Below are 23,341 nucleotides of genomic sequence, written 5' to 3'. Positions count from 1 at the left end.
ATGGTGTTCTTCTAAAAAAGCGAGTCACGATGTTCGATGCTGGCTGCAAGGACACGCAGCTAACCTCGAGGGTGCGTTGTGCACTGGCCCCCCTTTGAAGCATTACTTTCTGGTTGTTCCGAAGGGACGATGGGCTTGGCGGCAATGGAAACGGTTTAGCGGGTCGGGGATGCAGTCCTGCCTCCCTCGTTGCTGTTGGAGGTGGCCCTTAACCCCGCACTTCCTGGACAACCCAGGATGTCTGTTGAGCAGATTCCCGCTCCATACTGCATCACTACGACACTTCTAACTCAGCACAAGCACATTACTCAACTCACTCTTCTGCCGAAGCAGCCCACGCACTATCCTACCGAAGTTATAAATTTTTGCAATAGCTCCACCCTAATATACCCAACTAACATTTAATGTCAATGTAAATGTTATTTCAACTCATCTATACGGCTTCAAGCTGAATATGTGTGCTATACATATGATCAAGAACTTCTATTCAATGCTTTTACCAGCAAATCTGGCGAATCTATTCAGCTGTTTTGTCGTGTCTGCACAACTACTTTACAGCATGTTACACATTTTTTTCTCAATCTTTACTAAACCATTTAGTAATATAATTCGCTTCAATAGCGCTTATTCAGATTTTTTAAATCTGTTAAATAAGTTTTATACAGCCACTGAATTCAATTTGATTAAATATTATTTGAGAGGAGAGTAAGTTTTAGAGTTTATTCAATGTGTTTTTTGTGGAAACTCAAATATCAATTTTGTTGCTACCTAGATTCGAACTCCTGATCTCCTGATTCAATGGCCGCTGCTCTATCATCACCGTCACTTAGACATATGTAAATAACAAAGAAAATTATGGATGTGCTTCTTCGCATACCCTATACGTTGTTTTACTAACGCTATTTTCAGATTCATGCTGTATAAACGTTAGAAAGAGGCCTACATGCTGCTTTCAGCGCATAAGCTTAAAAATTATGCTTTCAGCATTATTTCAGCCATTATTCAAACATCTATCAGCATGTTCTGTTGGCTAACTTTTATGCATCATGAATCGCTGAAATTGTTTTTAGGCAACATTTTCTCACCTGTATAGATGCTACTCTGCTGCTAATCGTTTAACAGTAGCCGTCAACAGAAATATCGCTTCTAAATGGCTTGTTTGCTTACGCTATCTGCTAGCATTAATGATAGCGCTTTGTCAGTTGCTATAAGAGCAGGTAAATACCTTTGTAGCTGCATTACAGAAACCAAAAGCTCATACACAGCTCCGGCAACAAAAATCAAATGTAAACATTGCGGTTTTGACATTCCATACTGATAAGCTATTAAAAGAAGCAGTATAAGGTTTACTTAAGGCTCAAGACTCCATCACAATATTTTGAAAATTAATGACTGTATCGCTTGTTTGTAATAGTGAGGCAATTGGTACGGAAAAGTGCAGCAGCAATAGATAAATTTTGTTTACAACTGGGGTGGGTGGAAATGGGGTGTTAAAATATGCCAGCTGATGCATAATGTTGCCAGACTTGACGAAATGTTTATTCTATATCATAACACATGTTCGCGATGTATCAATTATATGGGTATTTATCGGTTTAAAAACATTTATTCACCACTTGGAATGCAACAGAAGCTTACATAACATGTTTAAATATTTATTTCTGGTATATTTGTTCAGTCCGACAAACAACAATGACTTTTTTCAATAAATAAATCTGGCAACGGAGAGGAGATGATTATTTTCTTTTGTATGCACACCTTTGTTTGCGTGCTGGCTGGCGTATACGTTGTATTGTTCGGATTGAATGAAGTTGCATCGCGTAGATTTTGTTCTCACCATTTCACTTATTGCGCTAGTGAATTTGAGTCTTCCGCATTTTATTGCATTTACAATACGGTCGTCTAATTGTCTCTCACTTCGATTTTCGGAAAGCAGTTTTTGACAGTTTTTGGACGTGAAGTAAATTAATCGGTAGTCAAGATTGAATAAAAAGGTGAAACTCAGTTAGTGAATATGTTTTAGGAGTGATTAAATCAAGGAAACAGTGGAAAAAGATCAAGTGAAAAATCAAGTGCGTGTGTATGTGTTTGCTCCGAACGTTCGGAGTTAGTATGCGTTCGAAAAAATACGAATGCCGGCCCAGGAAAAAAGGCAGTTTTCAGCGTTTTTTCAGCAATTCCTCAGTAATTGATAATTTAGATAAGTGAAAAATTAATATGAAAATGCAATGAATATGCTATGATGGAGGTAAGTCGGCAAATAGCCCCAAAATATTGAATTTAGTTCAAAACTTTATTAGTATTAGTGCGGATTCGAATAAAATCATCGTCATTATCGAATTGATTACGGTTTATAGAGCCTTAAACGTTGTGTAATCTTCAAAGATACAGAAGGAGCGTGAAAGCTTCGTTAGTTCATTTATAGCGCCATTACGCTATATTGTTAGTGCTATAACAACAGCGAAAACGATTTCATTGTGAATGCTACCCACCGTAATATAGGAAGTTGCTAACAAGCAACTCAGTTACATACATGAGCTCTTAACCGATAAGCTTTGTTGCTAATTCAGACAGAGCTGTTTTATAACTATATGAAAGCTGCATAAACGATAAAAGATTAAATATATTCAGCACACTGACTAGCTGATAGATATTTGGATAATAGTCGAGTTGAAGTTTAAGGGATTATTTGCGGAGGCTTTTCTTTTATTCAGCATTGGCTGCTTTTATTCAAATATTATACAGCCAAAGGCTAGAAGTTGAAGCTTTTAGCACCAAAATTGTTACTTGGGTAATCGATATAGAACCACACATAAATTAAATAATTGCTAATTCGAGACCACACATAAAGTTTTTTGGATATATATTTTATTAGTAGTTCGCGTGGAGAATGGTTATGTGTGCGCTGATATCATCATAAGTTAAATCTATTGATTTTTGCCAATAAATATGTGTGGATTTTTAGTAGTGCACGTTTAACAAAATTAATTATTAAATCAAACGAACCAGGCTAATATGACGTTTTCCTATAAAAATATTGACATATAAGACGTCTTCAGACGTTTAACTTGTGTCAAAAACACCATAACGCACCGCAGCGTCATCATGCGGCTTTGCAAGGAAGCTGGAATAAACAAACCATAAAATGGCGTCGTCAGACCCGAAGGCAGCTTTGCTTAGCACCCAGACGGAAAAGCCAAATCATTACACGTAAGTAATAAATATTGTAGTCAAATTATGTTTAATCTTGTTGCGCAAATTACGCTGCGTGCAATGATATACAACAAGTGGATTTCCCGTTGCAGATACTTGAAAGAATTTCGTGTGGAACAGTGTCCATCGTTTCTGCAGCACAAATGCAATCAGCATCGACCATTCGTGTGCTTCAATTGGCATTTTATGAATCAGAGACGCCGTCGGCCAGTGCGTAGACGGGATGGTTCATTTAACTACAGTGCCGATAATTACTGCACCAAGTACGACGAAACTACCGGAATCTGCCCGGACGGAGATGAGTAAGTACCGGAAAATCGAAATTTTCGCGTACTCCGTGGATAGCTTGGAAGAAAGGGTTCTGCCTTCGTATCTATATCTCCCGCCTGGAGTAACAGCACCTTAGAGGAGCCCCAAAATGCCATCACCGATTACTTTGTTTGCGTGCACCAGAGCAAGTCGGAGCAACCAAAATATTTTTATTTTTACATAGTGCGCGCTCGTTCTATCACCCTTGCATAATATTTCGTCGGTGTTGTGTTGTGTTGGCGAACATGATAGTGGTGGTTGCTTTGTGTTTGGGCTCGTAAACTGGAATTACTTCAATCCAACCGCTGGGTGCTGTGAATGTGGTAATTGAAGGGCAGTAGTGTTTGTTCACAGTGGGTATAAAAACAAACAATTTGGTGGACAATATTTTTTTTGGAATACCATCTTCAGGAGTGAGAACTAGCAACGTCTACGTTGTGATACTACAACAAGAATTGCTTTGGAAATGTTCAGTGTTACAAAATCTGTAGGTATTCCTTGTGATGGATTATAAACATAGGGTAAAATGGCCAATAGTGGGACTACTAGTAGTGGTATGGCGTTTCTGTTTCTGACTAAAAAAGTGTAATGTCTCGATGTTTTCATGCCTATATCAGGAATGCTAAAAACATCACATATCCAGCTTATTAATTGACGTTTAATTAGTTTTCACTTGTTTGGGCAAATTTTAGTTTTAGCAAACAAGTGATCGTAAAACTACACTGAGAAAACTGGTCCTAATATTAAGACCATCATAAGATTATTTTTTTGAAATTTCGCTACAACACTCCTAATGGAATGCATTTCATGCATTTATGAAATATTTTTAGTTTGTTAAAAAAAAGTGTAAATCAGTTTTCAACCATGGACGTCGTGATTATGAGGCGTGTGTTCACACAATCAAGAAATTGTCTTGTTGGATATCCAATAAAAAGATAGATTTGACCGAAATAAGATTCTACGATTTTCATAGTTCAATTCCTATGAAGCATTCGCAAGGTTGGTCGTATGAAAATCTTACAACTAGTTGGGCCGTTATGCATTGTGATGCTCTTTCTGCAAAACTGTAACCGTATTAGCTTGCTCATGACTCATGAGAGCTCAATGATTAGGATTTGAATTTTAGTTTATTAACACTAAGGGTCAATTTCTTCACCTCCGCTTAAGCCTTAAACCAGGTTTAAACGTATGGGTAAGCACCGCTTAAGAGTTAAGCGAAGGTGAAGAAATTGGCCCTAAGTGCATTAGACATTAGAACATAATACACGAGAACAAAGCGGTTTATCCTTGCTTGTCGGTGGGGATTCCCTTTTCGATTCTATTTTTTCCATATCAGGTTAAGATAAGCTTATTACTGTGGCTGTTAATGATTTATAACTCATAATGCCTCTCTATGACTGCCTATAATCATCAATTGAGAGCGAATTCGGCAAACCCTGATCAAATTACAATCAAATCTAACTTTTGTTTTTATTGTGTAGTTTTAAAATTGGACAACCTAGTAATAAATATTATTCAGAATGCATTATATTTAATTGTTGTGAAATATTATCTCATGAGATGAGCCAGCCGCGGGCTGAAAATCTCAAAAATAAAGACAAAAAAAAATTATTTTTATTAGATTAGATTTGGAAAGCACCTTATCCTTAACCCTGCAGTTTTTTTTGAAACGTGCCTTAAAGCACAAGTTTTGCCTTTCTCGTACACAAGGTGCACTGGAAAACGTACTTTTGATAGGAGGCCCGGAAACACATACTGTTATATACCAATCGACTTAGCTTAATGAACGGAAGTGATGTCTGTATGTGTACCATTGTTTTTTAGCACCCACAAACATCCCCCCTCCCCCACAATAAAAAATATCATTGACACATTACACATTACCGCTGATGTATGAAATGAATGTAAACAAAAGATGGACATAGTAGTAGTAAAATTCTTCTTTATTGTTTCATTTTCTGTTCTACAATTATTTTTTACATGTACAGTGCTCGGCCGGCTTGGCCCTCCAACTTCAATTTTAAATTTTTATTTTTACATTGTTATTTAAGTGTTAATATGATATATCATGACGGCCTTTAGGAGGCGCTGGTGTGTTTTTTTAAATTTGATAACCTAACTACTATGTACACTAATATTTACAATAAGAAATTTGATAACCTAGATTGGAACTAGCGCCCTAATTGGAGCCTGATCCGAATGCAAGCAACGGACCCTAAACTTTCTTTACACTCACCAAAGCGTTCATGTAAGGTTTTTATTCCGGCCAGACGGTGGACCTCGGATGTTCTTGTCCTGGGAGGGGTGTTGAGGATCATCCTCAGGAATTTGTTTTGGACCCGTTGAAGTTTGAGGTGGTGGGTTTTAGCGCAGCAAAAGATGGACATGCTTGAATCGATCTCCGTGAAGTGTTATTTTGATCTCTATAATGACATTTATACAAGAAAGACATCATTGCTAGGTGGATCAATATAAGTTTATGTTACTTCCGTCAAGCGACAATATTGAATTTCTTGTTTATGTTGGTCGCGACAAGAAGGGATAAACAAATTATGTTGTTGTTTATGATTCTTTGTCCGATCGAAAAGTTTTGTTACACAATTTTCTTGAAGTGCGCAAGTGTAAACATCATGTATGTATGCGTGCAATAATACATACATACTTTTTTTAATATCGATAATGTATAACAATGTGCGTGTCTGATTGTCCTCAAACAAACCAGATCAGTGGTTGGTTTGTAAACGAATGATCTATAAACTTGAAAAGTGAGAGTGCATGACTAACATAATGTACAGCTGCTCTCAGAATTAAATGAACACCTTTCATGAAATGAAAATTTAAATTTCAAGGAAAATAAGGCTTTTGGCGTGAACGGTTTTAGTATACAATTAATTCGATCTGAAATCTCAGAAAACCCTTATATCTAGACCAACATTTGAAAAGGGCGTAACAGCCAAAATTTATTCCTTCCGATTCTTTGTCCACATATATAGCTATATATGTAGACGAAGAATCAGAAAGAATAAATTTTGGCTGTTACGCCCTTTTCAAATGTTGGTCTAGATATAATTTATGTTAGTATTGTTATATTGAGATTACTCGCTTAACTTTTCAAAAGAACTTTAGTAATTTATTTTTCATGAGTTAATTTGAGTACTGCAATCAAAAAGGATCATATTGGTCTGTTGACTACAATTTTAAAATTAATTCATGAAAAAAATGTTACTTCGGTCCTTTTGAAAAGTTAAGCAAGAATTCATGAATATTATGGTTGGTATAACAAATTTTCAATAAATAATTATGGAAGTGCATTTAGAACACTAACTTAAGAGTCCACTAGGTATGAGGTGTAAAGCAATTAGTTTGCAAAAAGCCTAAGTCGTAAAAAGATTCCATTTCATCAAATGGTTTAATTTTAAAGCCTCTTCTAGTCGGCGATCCCTTGAATATCGAGTAAGCAAGAACAGTGGGCCTATTTATATTCGAGCACGATATACACACAATTTTGAGAGTATCTGTATGCTTGGTGGCGTTATGTGTAGATAGCGCGTGCATCTCCGCGGTCATAATATTTTCTTATTCGTATTCGTCTGACACAATCCGGGCATACCTGTATGGATAGATGTTGGTGCTTGCGTGTTGGAAGTTGTTTATGGGATTTTATTCATTGACAAAAAAGCTTTCCAACTACGCAAAAAGCAGACAAAAACAAAGAAAGCAGATAGCTTCCAAAATAATGTTTGTAGAGCTTACGTCTTTTTGCTTGTTGCATTTTTTTTCTTTTCGGTGCTCTCAATTGCGACTTATTTTTTGTATACCCACGTAGTAGGTTCGAATATATAAATACTAAAATCGGAGCTATTGATATAAATTAATTTATTTAAATGGACTTTTTTTTAAAGTGCGTAATTGATTTTAACTTTGTAATTCGGAACTGAATTCAATCTATTTGGTAGTAAAGTCGCTTGAACGAAAAAGATGAGGTATTATGAGCCGTATCAAATTTAAAGGTCAAATACTATGCTTATTCTAACTAGATTTTGAAAGCAATCAAGATAATCTTTTCCATTTTTGACCAAATTGGTGAATATGGAGAATGGAGATACTGTCAATCATACACATCACATTATTTGATGTTCCTTAACAGTTTCTTATAGAAAAGTAGAATATTCTTTGAGTGAATACAAATTCTCGTATTATTTTTAAACTTATTTAGATACTGCATATCAGCGTATCTTAGATCTAAATGAATGTAAAGTTAGTTAATTGATAAATTTCGACCGATTTGCGATTTGGGCGTAACTTATTTTGTAAACAAACATTGGAAGGCGAATTCCCGCTAAAGCAAGCATTTCCTGACAGAATCACGGTATGTATTCGACAGAATAAGCTTTCCTCTATCAGATAAGGGAATTAGTTTTGGAGAAAAACACCCACATTCAACGGAACTCATAAAACAATGTTTGTTTACAAAATAAGTTACGCCCAAATCGCAAAGCGGTCCCGAATTAAGAAACGCTTTTAAACCGTTAATAATGTGAAGCTGCTATCTTCCCAAAAAAAATGGTTTTTCTTCTAGTATCTGTGTAAAATATAATTTTATATCACGTAGTATGACTTTATAATTCAATTAAAATACGTTGATTATTTATTTATTTACATGTTTTTTTGTAGATGTGCTTTTAAGTTTGTCATTTGAGCATTTTTGACAGGGCACGAATCTTTGCTAAACTTTTCCCACTTGATATAAACTATAAAACAACAGGACCGCTACCTACCAAATTTGACAAGTACTGGTCCTGTTGTTTTCTAATTTTCAACATATGGAAAAGAGATAGACAATGTGATGACGTCACTGTGCAATGGAGTATAGCGTAGTACTCATTGTTTTATTTTCTGAAAGCAAATGATCAAAAATCATAAGTTTCACCTCTCATAAAATAAGCATTACTTTGTTCTAGAAGATGATTTTCTCAAATCAAACCTGATGCAGAAAGCGAGGAAGCAACCAATTGAGCCCAAATTCTCCACAGTTGTTTGGGACCCAGAATGGTTTCGAAAAACCATTGATTTGACAAAATGTCCATGACGCCCCACTCTTATTCTTATTCGGTCCAATTTGTCCAAAAAAAAAAACGCAGATCTCACAGACGTCTATACCAATACCTTTTATTAGAGAGTTCTTCAAGGATTTTCGAATCTCTCTGGAAAATCGCACAAGGTTTTGAAGTACCTCAAAGAATCTACACCTTTTGATTTTAAAACATATTTCAAATTCTAGCTATTCTTTCCCGAAGTAATGCAATGGCTAATATGAATCATGTTCGTTCTGCTGTATCGTGCAGTATATTATCTCAAGGTTAACGTATAGAAATCATTTGAAATTTCTAGTTATTTTTATTCCGAATTTCATGTTACTTATGATTGATACGTCACTATGCTGTTGTGTATAGTATAGTAAACATTGTTTTTTCTATTGTTCAATATGTTACCTATGTTAATGTTTCTTATTTCATCCTTCAAGGACAAACAGACTTCTACTCTGTTCATCGAGCCATGTCGATTGATATATAACGCTATAGGTCCCCGAGTCTTCTATGAAAAGTTTGTTTTTGGAGTGAAATGATAACCATTTGGTACAAAACGGCCTTGGTGGTCATATGGCTACCACTTCTGCCTCATAGGCCTTTTCATGTGACACTGCCGAGACTGCACTTGTTTACAACCGCTGAACAGGCGTGCAACCCCGAAGCTGTCACTTTCATAGAAGAACTGTCAATTGACGGTAAAATCAGCTGTTTTTAAACGTCTCATGAAAAGGCCTATACGCAGAAGGTCGACCCAGGCCCGTTCCATTCCTCCTACTTTGTACCTTTCCATATATTTCTCATGTTCTAGCAATTAATTCCTTTTCATCCCCGATGGACCGTGAGGACGTGGCCAGCGCCGTTATCAACCTTTTAAAAACTAGAGCTCTCGGATTGTGCACATTGAGGATGGAAAGCAAATCACATCCAATGGTTCCTTGTGCAATTGCGATTGTTCTGGTCAATCACGTAGTAACAAATACGAAATGCACGGTCATCATGCTCATGCTTAGCACCAAAACACAAAATACCATTTTTTAACTAATTATTTATCAAACATGGATTACTTAAAACACTGCCACGCTTTGCACTCTCGGTTCCTGTATTACCACGGATTACTCTAATAACTAAAAGCCTTCGAATGGATTTAAATTCGTAACATTTGATCATTTACGCTCAATAGTAATTAATTGTGTTTAAAAAAAAAAAGAAAAATGCATTCAGTGTCGGAAAAATTGCACTTTCCCCACCCGCGGTAAAAAACAGGAAATATCATAAAATATTTTTTTCTCAAAATTCTTGATATTTATATCAATTTTTTTTGCTGGAATACAAAACTACAGAGAAAACCAACTTATCAGTATTGAACGTGTTTTGAAAAACAACATAAATTTTTTTCGTGTGTATTGAAACGCTAAACAACTTGTGCAAAAGATAAACTTGGCAGGTTAATAAACATTTATTCTCGCATGTTGATATGGTTCACTGTTTCATGTTTCACTTATTCAAAGCATTGATTTGAATAGCCTTGTATGATTGTGAAGCGAAGTTGAATAATTCTGTGCTGCATCATTGAAATATCGGCGTTTTTGACGTAGGATTTTTTTTCAATCAAACTATGTTTTGAATTTCGAAGAGCATCAAAAACGCATAACATTACGGCGAGTTTTTGTTGTTAGATAGTTGTAATAACCTTACATTAAAGACCTAAAATCTGTTTACTTTTATACTCTTATAGCCTGTTCAGATTACGCCATTAATGACATAATAATTGGCGTTTCAGGGTAAATACGCTTTATGATGTCATTATTTACGTAATATTCCATACATTTTGCGCTGTCAAAAGATACCCGCTAAAAAGAGTCATGAAGAATTTATTACGAACAATTATTACGAGAGAGCTTTCGTTCTAACTGGGATGCAGGGAGAAATTCAACAAAACAAAACTGACAAGCGTCACGCTCTCTTTGCCAGAGAGAAAATTCTCTCTGTTTTCATTTCGTTTCGTAGTTGACAGTCATGCTCTTTCTGTCGCAGCAGGGTCGAATGCATGTTAGATGGAAATCTTCTGAGCGCTGAAGAATAACTCGGATTGTGATGGTTTTGAGGAAAGCATTTTATATGATGAAAAATAATGATGATAATTATTTATTCTCCACTTATTCAAAATGAATTGTTTAAAAAACAGATGCTCTCTGGAATTAACATGAAGTATTTAAGCATTAATTCATCCAAAATCCAGTTTAAATTATATCACATTCACACGATTCGATTTTGTTAGAAGCTGTATCATTGATTGTCGAGTAGAACGCAATGGTTCAGTTTCCATTTTTGAAAAAAATTAAATTGCTGAGTTGCCCTTCATACATGGAGATACTGGTGGAAATACATTTTAGTTCGATAATATTTCTTGAAAATTGGTCCAATCGTCCTTTTTTTTATTTATTTGTGAGAATTCCCAAAAGTACACTGATCCCACATATATGGGTCACTTTGTAACAATAGTTGGTCACTCCATTTTGCATGTAGGTCAAATGGAAATGACTCATATTAGTGCGTGACCCATGATTGTGGAGTCAGTGTATCTAAATTTTTCTATCAAATCTCCGTTCGATCATAGTACAGAATCAAAATACTTTTTAAACTTAAAAATAAATTGAGGAATAGTCTGATTCCCCGAAGAACGGCGCATCCAACTAATGAATTATCATTATCCTTAATGAGAGCTTCAAATATTCTTCGAAAATCCCTTTTCATATTTTTTTTTATATTTTTTTTCGTAGAAACTTTGTTCAGAAAAAAATGTTCGATTGTCGCCACACAAATGCTTGATTTCGCAAATTAAATTTTAAAACTCTCCTTGAATTCAACCCTGTATTAGCGTGCAAATGAGCAAACATGGAAACGTCAAGATATATTATCTTGCTGCAGTCTGAACACTTCGTAATAATTGGATACCCTCTCACTTAACAAAGTCATAAATAACCCAATCTGAATAGGCTCTTACATGTCCAGAGTTCTCATGGCTCATAATAATTTGGAAGAAGCTCATAAAATATTCAAATAAAATATTTCAGACATATCTATAAACAAAAACGAGTTTTCGGAACATAAGTCTGTTCGGGATTTGAATCAAATACAACACATTTTAGCATAATTTGTACATCGCGCGAAACGGGAATCCCGGGAAATCGTTTCCCGAAATTGAAGCACTAGCCTCAACGTGAAAACATCATTAAAATTCAATTCTAACATGAAAATGCACCAGTAAATGTAAATTTTTGCAGCATAGGCAAGATTTAAAATAAGGTCAAAAATGCATCACAATCATTGAATATTGTGCACACATGTTTGTACTGATACAAATCTGAATTTATCATAAAACTTTTTTTTCCAAAACCAGTCTCTATGGGGCAATATGGGCATACCTGCACAGAGCAAGATATCAGACCTTAATATGCGAACAAGTTCAAATTTCAGTTGCAAAATACAAGACATCTATTAGTTTATTTGTGGACGCAGTAGCGCCCGTGGCAAGCGTTTTTTAATATAAACGGTTGTTTAATTCATGCATTAAACAAAATGGGGCCCTCCTTAGCCGTGCGGTAAGATGCGCGGCTACAAAGCAAGACCATGCTGAGGGTGGCTGGATTCGATTCCCGGTGCCGGTCTAGGCAATTTTCGGTTTGGAAATTGTCTCGACTTCCCTGGACATAAAAGTATCATCGTGCTAGCCTCATGATATACAAAAGCAGAAATGGTAACTTGGCTTAGAAACCTCGCAGTTAATAACTGTGGAAGTGCTTAATGAACACTAAGCTGCAAGGCGGCGATGTCCCAGTGGCAGTGGTGGAAATCTGTGAACCTTGACCACAAAACGAGAAGTAGGCAATACGAAACACTCGCGAACACTTGCTTTGCCGTTTCCTTGCCTACCTACTACTCGCAGAGAAAACAGAAAAACGAACCCCGAAAAATGTTCGTGAAGCTTCGCGAGTCATTCGGGTTAATTTGCAAAATGTCATAAAACAACTTCGGAACATGTTTATCACGGATGTTCGAGGTGTTCGAGCAAGAACACCTTTGTTTATAGTTATTGTGTTTATCACAAGTGAAATTTATCCATTGTATTCGAAGTAATCACAAATACTCGAGACCGTGATTTTTACTCCCGAACAAACTATTGCCCTGCTTTTTGTCTTTGCTCTGCCCTTACTCGCGAACAAAGCAAGCGCCAGAAAAATGCAGGCAGCATGTTCGCGCGAGTGTGGCATTTTTTGTAGGCCCAATTACACTCTTTTCTTACTCGTGAAGCGAGTATTTCCACCACTGCCCAGTGGGGGATGTAATGCCAAAGAAGAAGATTAAAAAAAAATCAAAACTTTCAACGTCTGTTGTCTGTGATTTTTTTCATCTAATGCTGTGTCTGGTTGTCTAAGGAGGGGCAGCAGGGACTATGTCCAAGGGCTTGACGACCCCTCTACATTGCCACTGCGAGTTAGGGGGCCTGCCTAGGATGTGGTGGGGTTTGACAATGGGCTCTGTCAAACCTCTACAAAAAGCTGCATGTGCCTATAAGCAGGCCCTATCAAACCCAGTCAACACATGAACGTATATGGTGTCGTGTAGCATGCTGAAGTACAGGCGATAGGGGTACTTCTTCACACAACATGTATGTATATCGTCTCCAATTTAGCATCTTGTATTGCACCAGGTGCGATTTTATATAGACTGGGAAGTCACCGTGTCCCACTCAAAGCGCACAAGCTCATCACGAGTGCCAACCGGCACATCAGAATTAATAGCAGTGAGATCCTGATTACGATATACTGGTCACGGCAAGCGACACACACACGCGCGCGTAGGTAATGCAAAATAAAAGACATGTAAAATGAACGTAAATTTACATTCTTATTTAACCTCAAACAGAGATAAAATAAGGGTTGCTGAATGACATTAGCTTTCCGATTACTATCAATTATCTTCAATTTTAATCCCGTTTCTTTTTTACTCTTCTTACATTAAAGGAATGATGACGCGGGCGTCTAATCCGAAATTCAAATGAACAATCGCTCACTTTGAGCGATTGATTGTTTATTTTCGCGAAGAATGAACAATTAAACAAATTAAGGAAATGCTAATACTGCTGTGTAGAAGTTGCATAGGTCACATCATTTTCCATGGTGAATCCTGATCTATGTTACTGATTATCCCATCCAACTAACATTACTTCCTTCCCGTGGTAATTGTGGAGATGCAGAGGTATTCTCGGTCTCTAGTAGCAACAATTACCACACACTCACATTCCCTACCTTTCCCAACTGACTGTAAGGACTTGGCCGGCGCCGTTATTGATCAACATTTGCGAGCTGCTGAAACGTGCACTTCGAGAATAGTTGGTAAATCCAACCACTATTCACTTGGATCGTAGTGCAATTTGCACCAGTTCTGATCAATCACGGAGTAGCAACCATTGATATGTACAGTCAGTCTAAGCTAAGCTAAGCTAATGCTGTGTCTGGTTGTCTAAGGTTGTCACTGGTTTTGTTTTCTGCATCTGATAGTAAAAAAGAATTAAAGTGTCAAATATTTTATTTTTTTGTGAGAATTTCCCCGCTTGTTATTATATAGTATGTAAGATTCATTCTGAGGAAAAATTGCAACACCGCATTACTGCGATCGAAATAGAAAAAAAAAGACCATTGATCAATTGAAATGTGGCTGTTCAAACGGTGAAGAGTGGCAAATCGGTTCGGTCCGCTGTTGTGCGGTTTATTAATTTTATTTGGTATGGAATACTCTAAATTGTTGTAGGCGTATCATATTCTTCCATTTTGCCATACTTTTCTCTCCCAAACGTTTTGGAACGTTCATATTGCCCCGTATAGTCGGGAACACACATTGAAATCGATACATTTTCAAAACTGCATTCCAACAATTTCCAAACGCATTTTTCATCATTCATTAACGTAATATAAAGGAAAACACTCCTCAGTATAAGTCAACTACATTTGAATGGTGATTTTTAGAGCTTTTCAGCACTTTTCGAAACGATTTCCTTAGGTGGCCCATATTGCCCCGATTAGCTATTACCAGTGTGTTCAAATTCACACTGGTAATATCTAGAAATGGCGCTGCTTTCTTAATTTCATTTTATGCATAGCATAGCTATATACAAGTATATATCCTATATATGCTTTAGTTGCTTTTATATAGTTTCTTTTTTACTGATTTTGTCTTGCGTGAACAAAAAAACGCGTTAATTGGAATAAGGGCACAACGCGATATATGAGCTCGTCGACCATAACTATATTTTTACAACAATCTAATTTCAAGAACACATACTTGGGTATGTCTGAGAGAATGGCGCACTTTTCTAACAAACCTCATACTCTCGATCACCTATTTACCGTGCACGCACCATACTTTGCGCAGTTAAGGAAATGCAAAATTTAATCAACTCGTGCAGCTTACAGAAAGTAGCTATCCACCTGAAATAGTTTCCATGGTGTAGTATTACAGTGTTGACCCGATTTTGTCACTCCCCGATTTCGTCTACCCCCGATTTTATCACGGCCCGATTTTGTCACCCCAAAAAGTTTTGTCTTTCTTTTTATCTTCGTTAATAATACCACAAACAACATTGATTTTCATGAAATAACTTTCACCGCCTGTAGTTTATTACGAACGACTTCTGAGTACCTGGGAAATATTCTGTAAACAATTTCGACAAGAAGTAATGGGTACCGTTCACGCATTTGGCCTTTCCTTTATGCCTTGGAAAGGCCAAATGCGTGAACGGTACCCATTACTTCTTGTCGAAATTGTTTACAGAATATTTCCTATTTGTGGAATGAAGAAAAAAAATGGATTTTTTTTCCAATTTTGTCACATACCCTGTTTTATCACCCCAAAATTCACCAGGGGGTGATAAAATCGGGATATTACTGTATCATAATATTGTTTGAGAATTATATTTGGGACAAAAATTTGAAATAAATAGTAAATTGAACTTCAAAGCAGACCCCTCATTATGCCTAACTTTGCGCACATAACTTGAAAAATTTTACACGAAGCAAGCGTCTATCACACAATTTTCATCCAAATTTCATTTTAGTAAAATAGTAAATTACTACTATTACTAATATTACAAAATATGTTCATTCCATTTGTAGACATATATGAGCATATTTGAGAAAATGAGGATGCCTGGCATAATTTTCTAATGATTTGACATACTTAGTATGTTTTCACCTGTTTTCACGTGTGTACATACACCAGTACAGCCTCATTTATGTACGTTGACCACGGCTAACAAAAGTTTTTTTTTGCGCCGACCCTATTACGATGAGGTACATTTTTTGTGTGTCTTTATTAGGGAGACTTTCAGCCCGAGGCTGGCTCATCTCCAGATGAGGTACATCATAAATGTTGAAAATATCGAAGAAATACGAGTTATGCCCAAATTAGGTACACTGTATTGAAAAATGGTTCCTAACATTGCGTATAATATATTTTAACTAAAAATATAAATAACAAACCAAATTCTCCTGAGATGGCTTCAACAATATTATAATTATTGAATCCATGTCAGTTGTCACCGAATGCAAAATTTTACAAAAAATACAGGTTCTCGGGTAGACCGTCACTTGTCATTTGTGCTAAGAACGCGCCATTTTGGAATTTTCACTGTTTTCAGTACAAATTTCAACATTTAACAGCGGCAAAATGCATGTACTGTTAACATTCAACGCAATCTATAACAAAAATAACCGCAACATGCGCAAAGTTAGGAGCTGCGCAAAGCTAGGTGCGAGCACGGTATTATAGTTCTGGCGTTCCACAGGGTAGTCATATTGGACATTTCCTATTTTTACTTTACTTTAAAGATACATATTAACTTCCAACTTAAATACCGAAAATCTTCATACGCTGATGATTTTAAACGTTTCTTCGAAGTAAGCAGTCTCCAGGATGCTGCTACTCTGCAAAAAAAGATCGAAAACTTAAAAACTGGTGCACCATCAATCGTATGCGTTTGAACCCATCTAAATGCTCGGTTATATATCATTTACAAGAAAGCACTCTACTGTCCTTTTTGATTACTGGATAGAGGGTGAATCTTTAAATAGGGTTTCGTCCTTCTAAAGGAAGATCCATAAAGTACGTCACGCGAAAATTGGCGATTTCCAACCGCCTCCCCCCTTTGTCACAGTTTTTGTATTAAACCTCTACAATATTTGTATGACTCGTCACGCTACTCGAAACCCCATCCCTATGGAAGCGTGACGTACTTTGTAGATGGCCCCTAAGACCTTAGGTTTCATTTTTCGCACGACTAAATACTTCAAAGATATTCACAGTCTGAAAACTTTGTTCTGTTCATTACTTCGTTCCACACTTGAATATTCAGTTGTCATATGGGCCCCTTATTACGCAAATGGAACTCACAAATTGAATCCATATAGTATAAATTTGTTTGTTATGCTCCCGTCATATCCCTTGGAAGGATCCAATCCACCTTCCCAGATATGAAGATAGATGCATGTTGATTGATCTCCAGCTTCTAGAAGACCGTCGGAATATCATAAAGGCCTGTTTTGTTGCAGATATGCTGCAATCCCATGTAGATTGTCCTAGTGTTTTACACTCTTTCAATATTTTATTTAGTTTAGTGATATATTTAGGGGAAACGAATAAACTTGTTAAAATTGTCTCCCAATGTATTAATTACTGTACTATAATAGTGTAAGTGTAGTTTATGTCATTTGTTAATTAGTTAGAAAGAACATCATTTTGAATTTATGTATTTGTATTCCGTTGATGAAAAAAAATGACGAGGTTTTGCACCCATTTGAGAGACAGCCTAAGTTAGCTCTATTTAAATGGGCTTTTATCTGCTCCTAAATAAATAAATAAATAAATACCAGGGAAAATAAATGTTTGAATCTCTCAATACCTAATACAAAGTACCCTAATATAATGTACCTTATGCATTAATACCCCAACCACCTTTATTCACCTGCTAATCACATTTTTAAATTGTCTTTACAGTTGTCCATTTTTGCACCGTACGGCTGGGGACACCGAGAGGCGATACCACCTACGTTACTATAAAACATGCATGTGTGTTCATGATACTGATGCTCGTGGATATTGTGTCAAGAATGGGCATCACTGTGCATTTGCCCATGGCATACATGATCAGCGCCCGCCAGTGTACGACATCAAAGAGCTGGAAGCCATGCAGGCCGCTGAAGCAAGCGGCGAATCGATGAACGGACCCAATGTTCTGGACAAAGAGAGAAATCTGATGAATGAAGATCCAAAATGGCAAGACACGAATTATGTACTAGCTAATTATAAAACAGAACCATGCAAGAGGCCCCCAAGGCTCTGCCGGCAAGGATACGCCTGTCCGCAATACCACAACAGCAAGGACAAAAGACGCAGTCCTAGGAAATATAAGTATAGGTAAACTGAATTTGATGCATGTTCTACGGAAATGGTTCACCAGTTATTTTTTATTCAATTTTCAGATCCACTCCATGTCCTAGCGTAAAACATGGAGAAGAATGGGGTGAACCTGCAAATTGCGAAGCTGGTGACAATTGTCAGTACTGCCATACCCGTACTGAGCAACAGTTTCATCCAGAGATATATAAATCCACTAAATGTAACGATGTTCAGCAGGCTGGATATTGTCCTCGATCCGTTTTCTGCGCTTTCGCGCATGTAGAACGTAAGTGTCTATTTTTTATAATTGAATACTAAAATAGTCGCAATGCATCTGACAGAAGTAGTATTAAATTATGTTAATTATTGTTCGTTTGGCAGGAATGGTTCAATGGGCATTTTTGGTATACAATTTGGTAGCTTCCATTTCGGTACAATCAAAGCTAATTGTGTATATTCCGGGTATTCCTGTAGTGGAAAATAATTACTATGTCTGAAACTTGATTTGTGCAGTTGCACAACATGTGAAATTTGGTTCGAAAAATGTATTGGAGGGTAACCACTTCCTTCGGTGGGGATCCCACGAAACCAGTACGCTAGACAGGTGCTTTTCCTGTTAAGCTACGAAGGAACTCCATCGTCCTCCGCAGCTCAGAAGGCTACTGATGAGAACAAATTTCCAACACCAGGCACATAGCCGAACTCTCGCAATCTATTTTTAAAACCAACTCTACCACACGCATTGTTTTGTGCAATGCCAACACCATCGTTCCGCCGACTTCGTCCCTCATACTCGGTGTTGCTCTTCGCTGCGTCGTTGATGGCTGCTTTAACTGTACTTCAGCAGTCCTCCGGAGGGGTCCCATCAAGTTCACCATCTTCTGGCAACGCTGCCTCGAGATGCTGCGCGAATGCAGTTTAATCATCACCAGATAGTGTAGTAAGAGTGGATGTTAGCGCCACGATACGTCCTGACGTCCATTAATCCCGAAGTCCCGTCCATCAATCAGAACGTGTTCGATTTGTGATTCTGTCTGTAGTGGTGATCACCAGGTGTACCGAAACGGAAAGCTGTGTGGGAAGTAGGTGCTGTGAATGACCTTATTCTTGGAGGCGGCGAAATCAATTAGTCGTAGGCCGTTCTCGTTTGTCAGCTTGTGGGCGTTGAATTTTCCAATAGTCGGCCTGAACGCATATTTTATTACGGGAACAAGAACAAAAATTTCCTATGCAAGATGGACGGATACCGGATGAACTTTGGGCGCATTTGGGAGCAGCAAAGGACACGGTAGAAATAACGTAATATGTATAAAAGAAATAATTTTTCTTTTATACATATTACACTATCTCTACAGAAACAAACCCCAAAATACTGGAAATCGTCAGCTTACTAGTAAAATATATTTTCATATTTACCGTGATGTTCCCTAATTTCGCGCATTATAAAATCATTTATTTTTTCCAATTTTTAGGGTCCAGTCAAAATTGAAAAATCTGGAGGATAACAAAATATTATTGTTTTTGAATGTTTTTCACGAAAGAATTTGAAAAACGAATTTGGTTTAGTACACCAAATAAAATTATTTTAATTTGGTCCTCCCATCGACCGCCATATTTGCTTGTGCTTAGCACAGCGACGAGGAACATGACCCAAGTAAACAAATGATTTTACTGTACAAAACTGACTACTTCTCGGAAATATTTGTATCCATTATGCCTTGTTGGATATGTTTATTCGTCATTACTATTGAAAAGTGTGAAATTTTATGTATTTTGTAATTATTTAGACTTTCGCTTTCTGTGCGAAATTAGGTAGATATGATATTATGGTGCCTAATTTCGTTTACTGTTTTTGCGTAGTTTCATTTGCAACATTCTAATGAAACAAAAGCAATATGATGCACAGGACAGTTTTACACTGAATAGAACCCGAAGAGTTCATTCCCATACGCTTTTTATCTAATTTTTAGGCGGATAACCACCGACATCGACTAATGTTGACTTGAAAAATCTTATAGAATCCGATGTGTAAAATGATGCTAAAATGTGCGATGTGTAAAATGATGCTAAACTTAAGATAAAACTACAGCAGCTTTTTCGATAATGTATATAATATTGAAGATGTTTTGTATAAAACAAATATTTGAAGATGTCCTATGTAAGAGATAGGGGAATTTAAGACTTTCTTTCATGACGTCTCGAAAATTTAAACTTTTTTTTTTATACACCGGCTAAACATTGCTCATACAATGCCTTTTTTCTTAAAATATGGTTTATATTTCAGAAGAAAACGATATTATATGAATTATGACTTGTGTCAACTAAAATTCATGAAATAAAATCTAAGCAAATCTCCAGGGTCGAAACATAGGTACATACCATTCCGAGTAAAGAATGGGTCACTGACGGCTGTCTGATACCGTTATTTGCATATTTTGAATAATGGATGCATGCTTCTATTGGTCAATTGATTATATTTCATCATATTCAATTCCAAACATGAGCGAAGTTAGGAACACTTTTGCGCGAAATTAGGAACTATCCTATTTTCTTGCGCGAAATAAGGAGCATACAACAGTCTCAGATTCATACTCCAATTTTTTTTAAATAGCAGCAAAATTTGCAAGTAACATTTTTTTGAGAACCTAGAATCCTTCTACTACTTGATGCAGTAGCAAATGTTTTCAAATGGCCACTATATGTTTTTTAATGAATGTTTTAACTTTGTCAGATCTTAAGTGCGCGAAATTAGGATACTTCACGGTACAAGTCAAGTGTTTGGCCCTAGGGTCCTTCATTTTTGTAACTTCAATTTCATATTTCATATTGCAAAATACCTACTACAAATAAGCCTAATCAGGCATTGGTTTGGCTTCTAACTTAACATAAAAACTAATAATTTGATAACCTATCTACATATTTACATTACAATTTAATAGTCTGATTGGGTATAAGCGCCCTAATAGCTCCCTGATCCGAGAGTAAGCATCGGATCCAAACCGATATTTACAGTCACCAAAGCGCTCGTGTTATGTTCTGATGCCGGCCAGAAGTTCGTGTCCTGGGAAGAGTGTGGAGGATCATCCTGAGGAACTTATTTTGAATTCGTTGGAGTTTCAGATGATGAGTTTTTTGCGCAGCTCTCCCAGCTCTCGATCACAGGGAGGATGATTTGCTTGTAGACAGCAAGCTTGTTTTTCAGGGACAATGACGACCAAGGGTTGATCTAAGGGTACAGTAGCTTCTACAAAACGATACATTTTGTAACCGTCAACCTGTTGCCGGAAAAAAAATCTTGCTGTCGAGGGTCAAGCCAAGGTAGTCGGCCTCATTGGCCCATTCCACAGTCGTGACCTTGTGGATGCTTTTTCAGTGCCCAGGCGGAACATGTTTAGGGTATTTAGAGTGGGAGAAAACAATGACCTGGGTCTTTGCCGCGTTGATACAGATCTTCCAGCTGATGAGGTACTCTGTCGGGTTATCCAGGCCTCGTTGGGGTTTTGCCACTAGCGCTCTGATCATTAACCTTGGTAGACGTTGGAGGTGTCATCTGTGAACAGAGACAGAATGCCGCCTTCTGGAGGTTCTGGCATACCAAAAAGCAAGGGGCCCGAGGATACTGCGACGATGTTGTGCGCATAGGAACTCGCTCCGCTGATTGAGACCCGGAATGTCCTTGCAAACAGATAATTGTTGATGATTTTCACCAGGTAGCTGGGAAGATTGTAGCGTTGTAGTTTGTACGCCAGGCGATCATGCCGTACATTGTTAAATGCCTTCTCGAGATCGAGTTGATCGACCGCGTCGAAAACCAAACTGTTCTTCGAGCAAAATGTTGGGGTGCTCGGTAGATTCAAGTAACCGGCTTTGAATCACCTTTTCAAACAGCTTGGATAACCTTGAGAGAAGGCTGATGGGGATATAACTTTTCGGAGAGTTAGAATCCTTCTCAGGCTTCCGGATGGGAATGACTTTAGCAGACTTCCAGGACACTGATTGAAGATCAACGAAGAGTGCTCAAAGAATGGTGCTCATGTGTTTAAGCTCGAGATTTAGGACGCTGTCGAAGGCTATAACGGCTTGGAAAATAGCATGGTGAGTTTCTGGGTGGACGTTAGGCAAAATAGCAGCGATTTCAACAATGCTGTTCTTCATTGTTGCGCTCCCTCTTTACTTTAAGCTTTAGATGTTGTACTCACCGATAAATGCCAATAAATCAATAACGATTGAGTCATGTTCGGAGATAAAAAAACAAACTTTCCCAATTACTGAGAAAATGTTTCTCCGTATGTGTACATTTTATTGCTACACTTTTTATACATGCGATTTGAATGCAATAATTTTTCCTAGGGAGATACTATTTTCGTTTAAAGACGATCATTCACTGTATTTGGAAGTTAAACCAAAAACAGTGATTCCATCCACAGATGTTTGTGTCCTAGCAAAACACGAGAGCAAATGCTGAATTTTGACTATGTGGATCAATCTAGGTTTTTATTCCTCTCTTCAGAAATTTGGTAAAAAAAATAAAGGCATTCCAAAATACATTTTTTTTTTAATTAGGTACCTACCATCCAAATTTCTCATATGTTTCATTTTATATAGCTATCTCAGATACATTGTGACCCGTTTAAAAACATTAAGTTTTGTGCTTGCTGAAAACCTAATCATATATTTATTTTCTTCTTTCCGCAGCTTATGTCCTAACTGAAGAATTATCGTCCCGCGATCTAGATAGCCAAGCACTTGCCCTTAGCGATATGATTTCTTCGGTTTTGCCTCCCGATAGTGGTGGGGGAGGTGGAGGAGGTGGACTTGGTTGTTCCCTCAGTAAGAAGGACAAACACGAGCTAGCGGTGAGTGTACTAAGCTATCTGGACGGAGGACGGCAGGAGAATCTACCATTTGAACTTGAACCGCAGAATTTTCAATCGTTCTTCCAGCTGCTGCAGAATGGTAGCGCAGAAAGTAGTGAATCGGCAAGCACCAGCAGTATCGGCTCTAATCATAGTTCCCACAACAAAGCACCAGGTTCACAGCTACAGCAAAAGCATAATAATAGTAGTCTCCTAGGCATCGTAACATCCGCCAACTGCAATGGCAGTGGTAGCGTCAGCAATCAAGCCAACAATAGTCTCGGTAGCTTACAATCAACGCTGTTCAGCAATGGCGGTACCGCTGCTAGCTCACTGCTATCGAATAGTTTTCCGGACTTTACACCGGAGATTCGGGCACAGGTGGGAGAACAACTGGAACTAGTGGACAACTTTGTTGCA

General features: G+C 37.4%; 1 protein-coding gene across 6 annotated transcripts in view; it reads left to right on the top strand.

The window, feature by feature from the left end:
- The first annotated feature begins 3,070 nt into the window (after positions 1–3,070).
- LOC134205571 (RING finger protein unkempt) overlaps positions 3,071–23,341 on the top strand; it is a 38,645-nt gene continuing 18,374 nt past the window's right edge. For 2 of the 6 annotated variants that reach the window (XM_062680924.1, XM_062680923.1), the window contains exons 1-5: positions 3,071–3,210; positions 3,306–3,515; positions 17,664–18,083; positions 18,149–18,351; positions 22,761–22,921. In XM_062680924.1, coding sequence (XP_062536908.1) covers positions 3,146–3,210; positions 3,306–3,515; positions 17,664–18,083; positions 18,149–18,351; positions 22,761–22,921 — 1,059 coding nt within the window. In that variant the 5' untranslated portion in view covers positions 3,071–3,145. Of the gene's footprint in view, positions 3,211–3,305; positions 3,516–17,663; positions 18,084–18,148; positions 18,352–22,760; positions 23,303–23,341 lie in introns of all 6 variants that reach the window. The other 4 variants (XM_062680920.1, XM_062680919.1, XM_062680922.1 and 1 more) reach the window with 3 other exon arrangements.

This window comes from Armigeres subalbatus, chromosome 1, assembly GCF_024139115.2.
Source record: "Armigeres subalbatus isolate Guangzhou_Male chromosome 1, GZ_Asu_2, whole genome shotgun sequence".
Classification (NCBI taxonomy): Eukaryota; Metazoa; Arthropoda; class Insecta; order Diptera; family Culicidae; genus Armigeres; species Armigeres subalbatus.
This window is presented reverse-complemented; position numbering and strand designations above follow the sequence as displayed.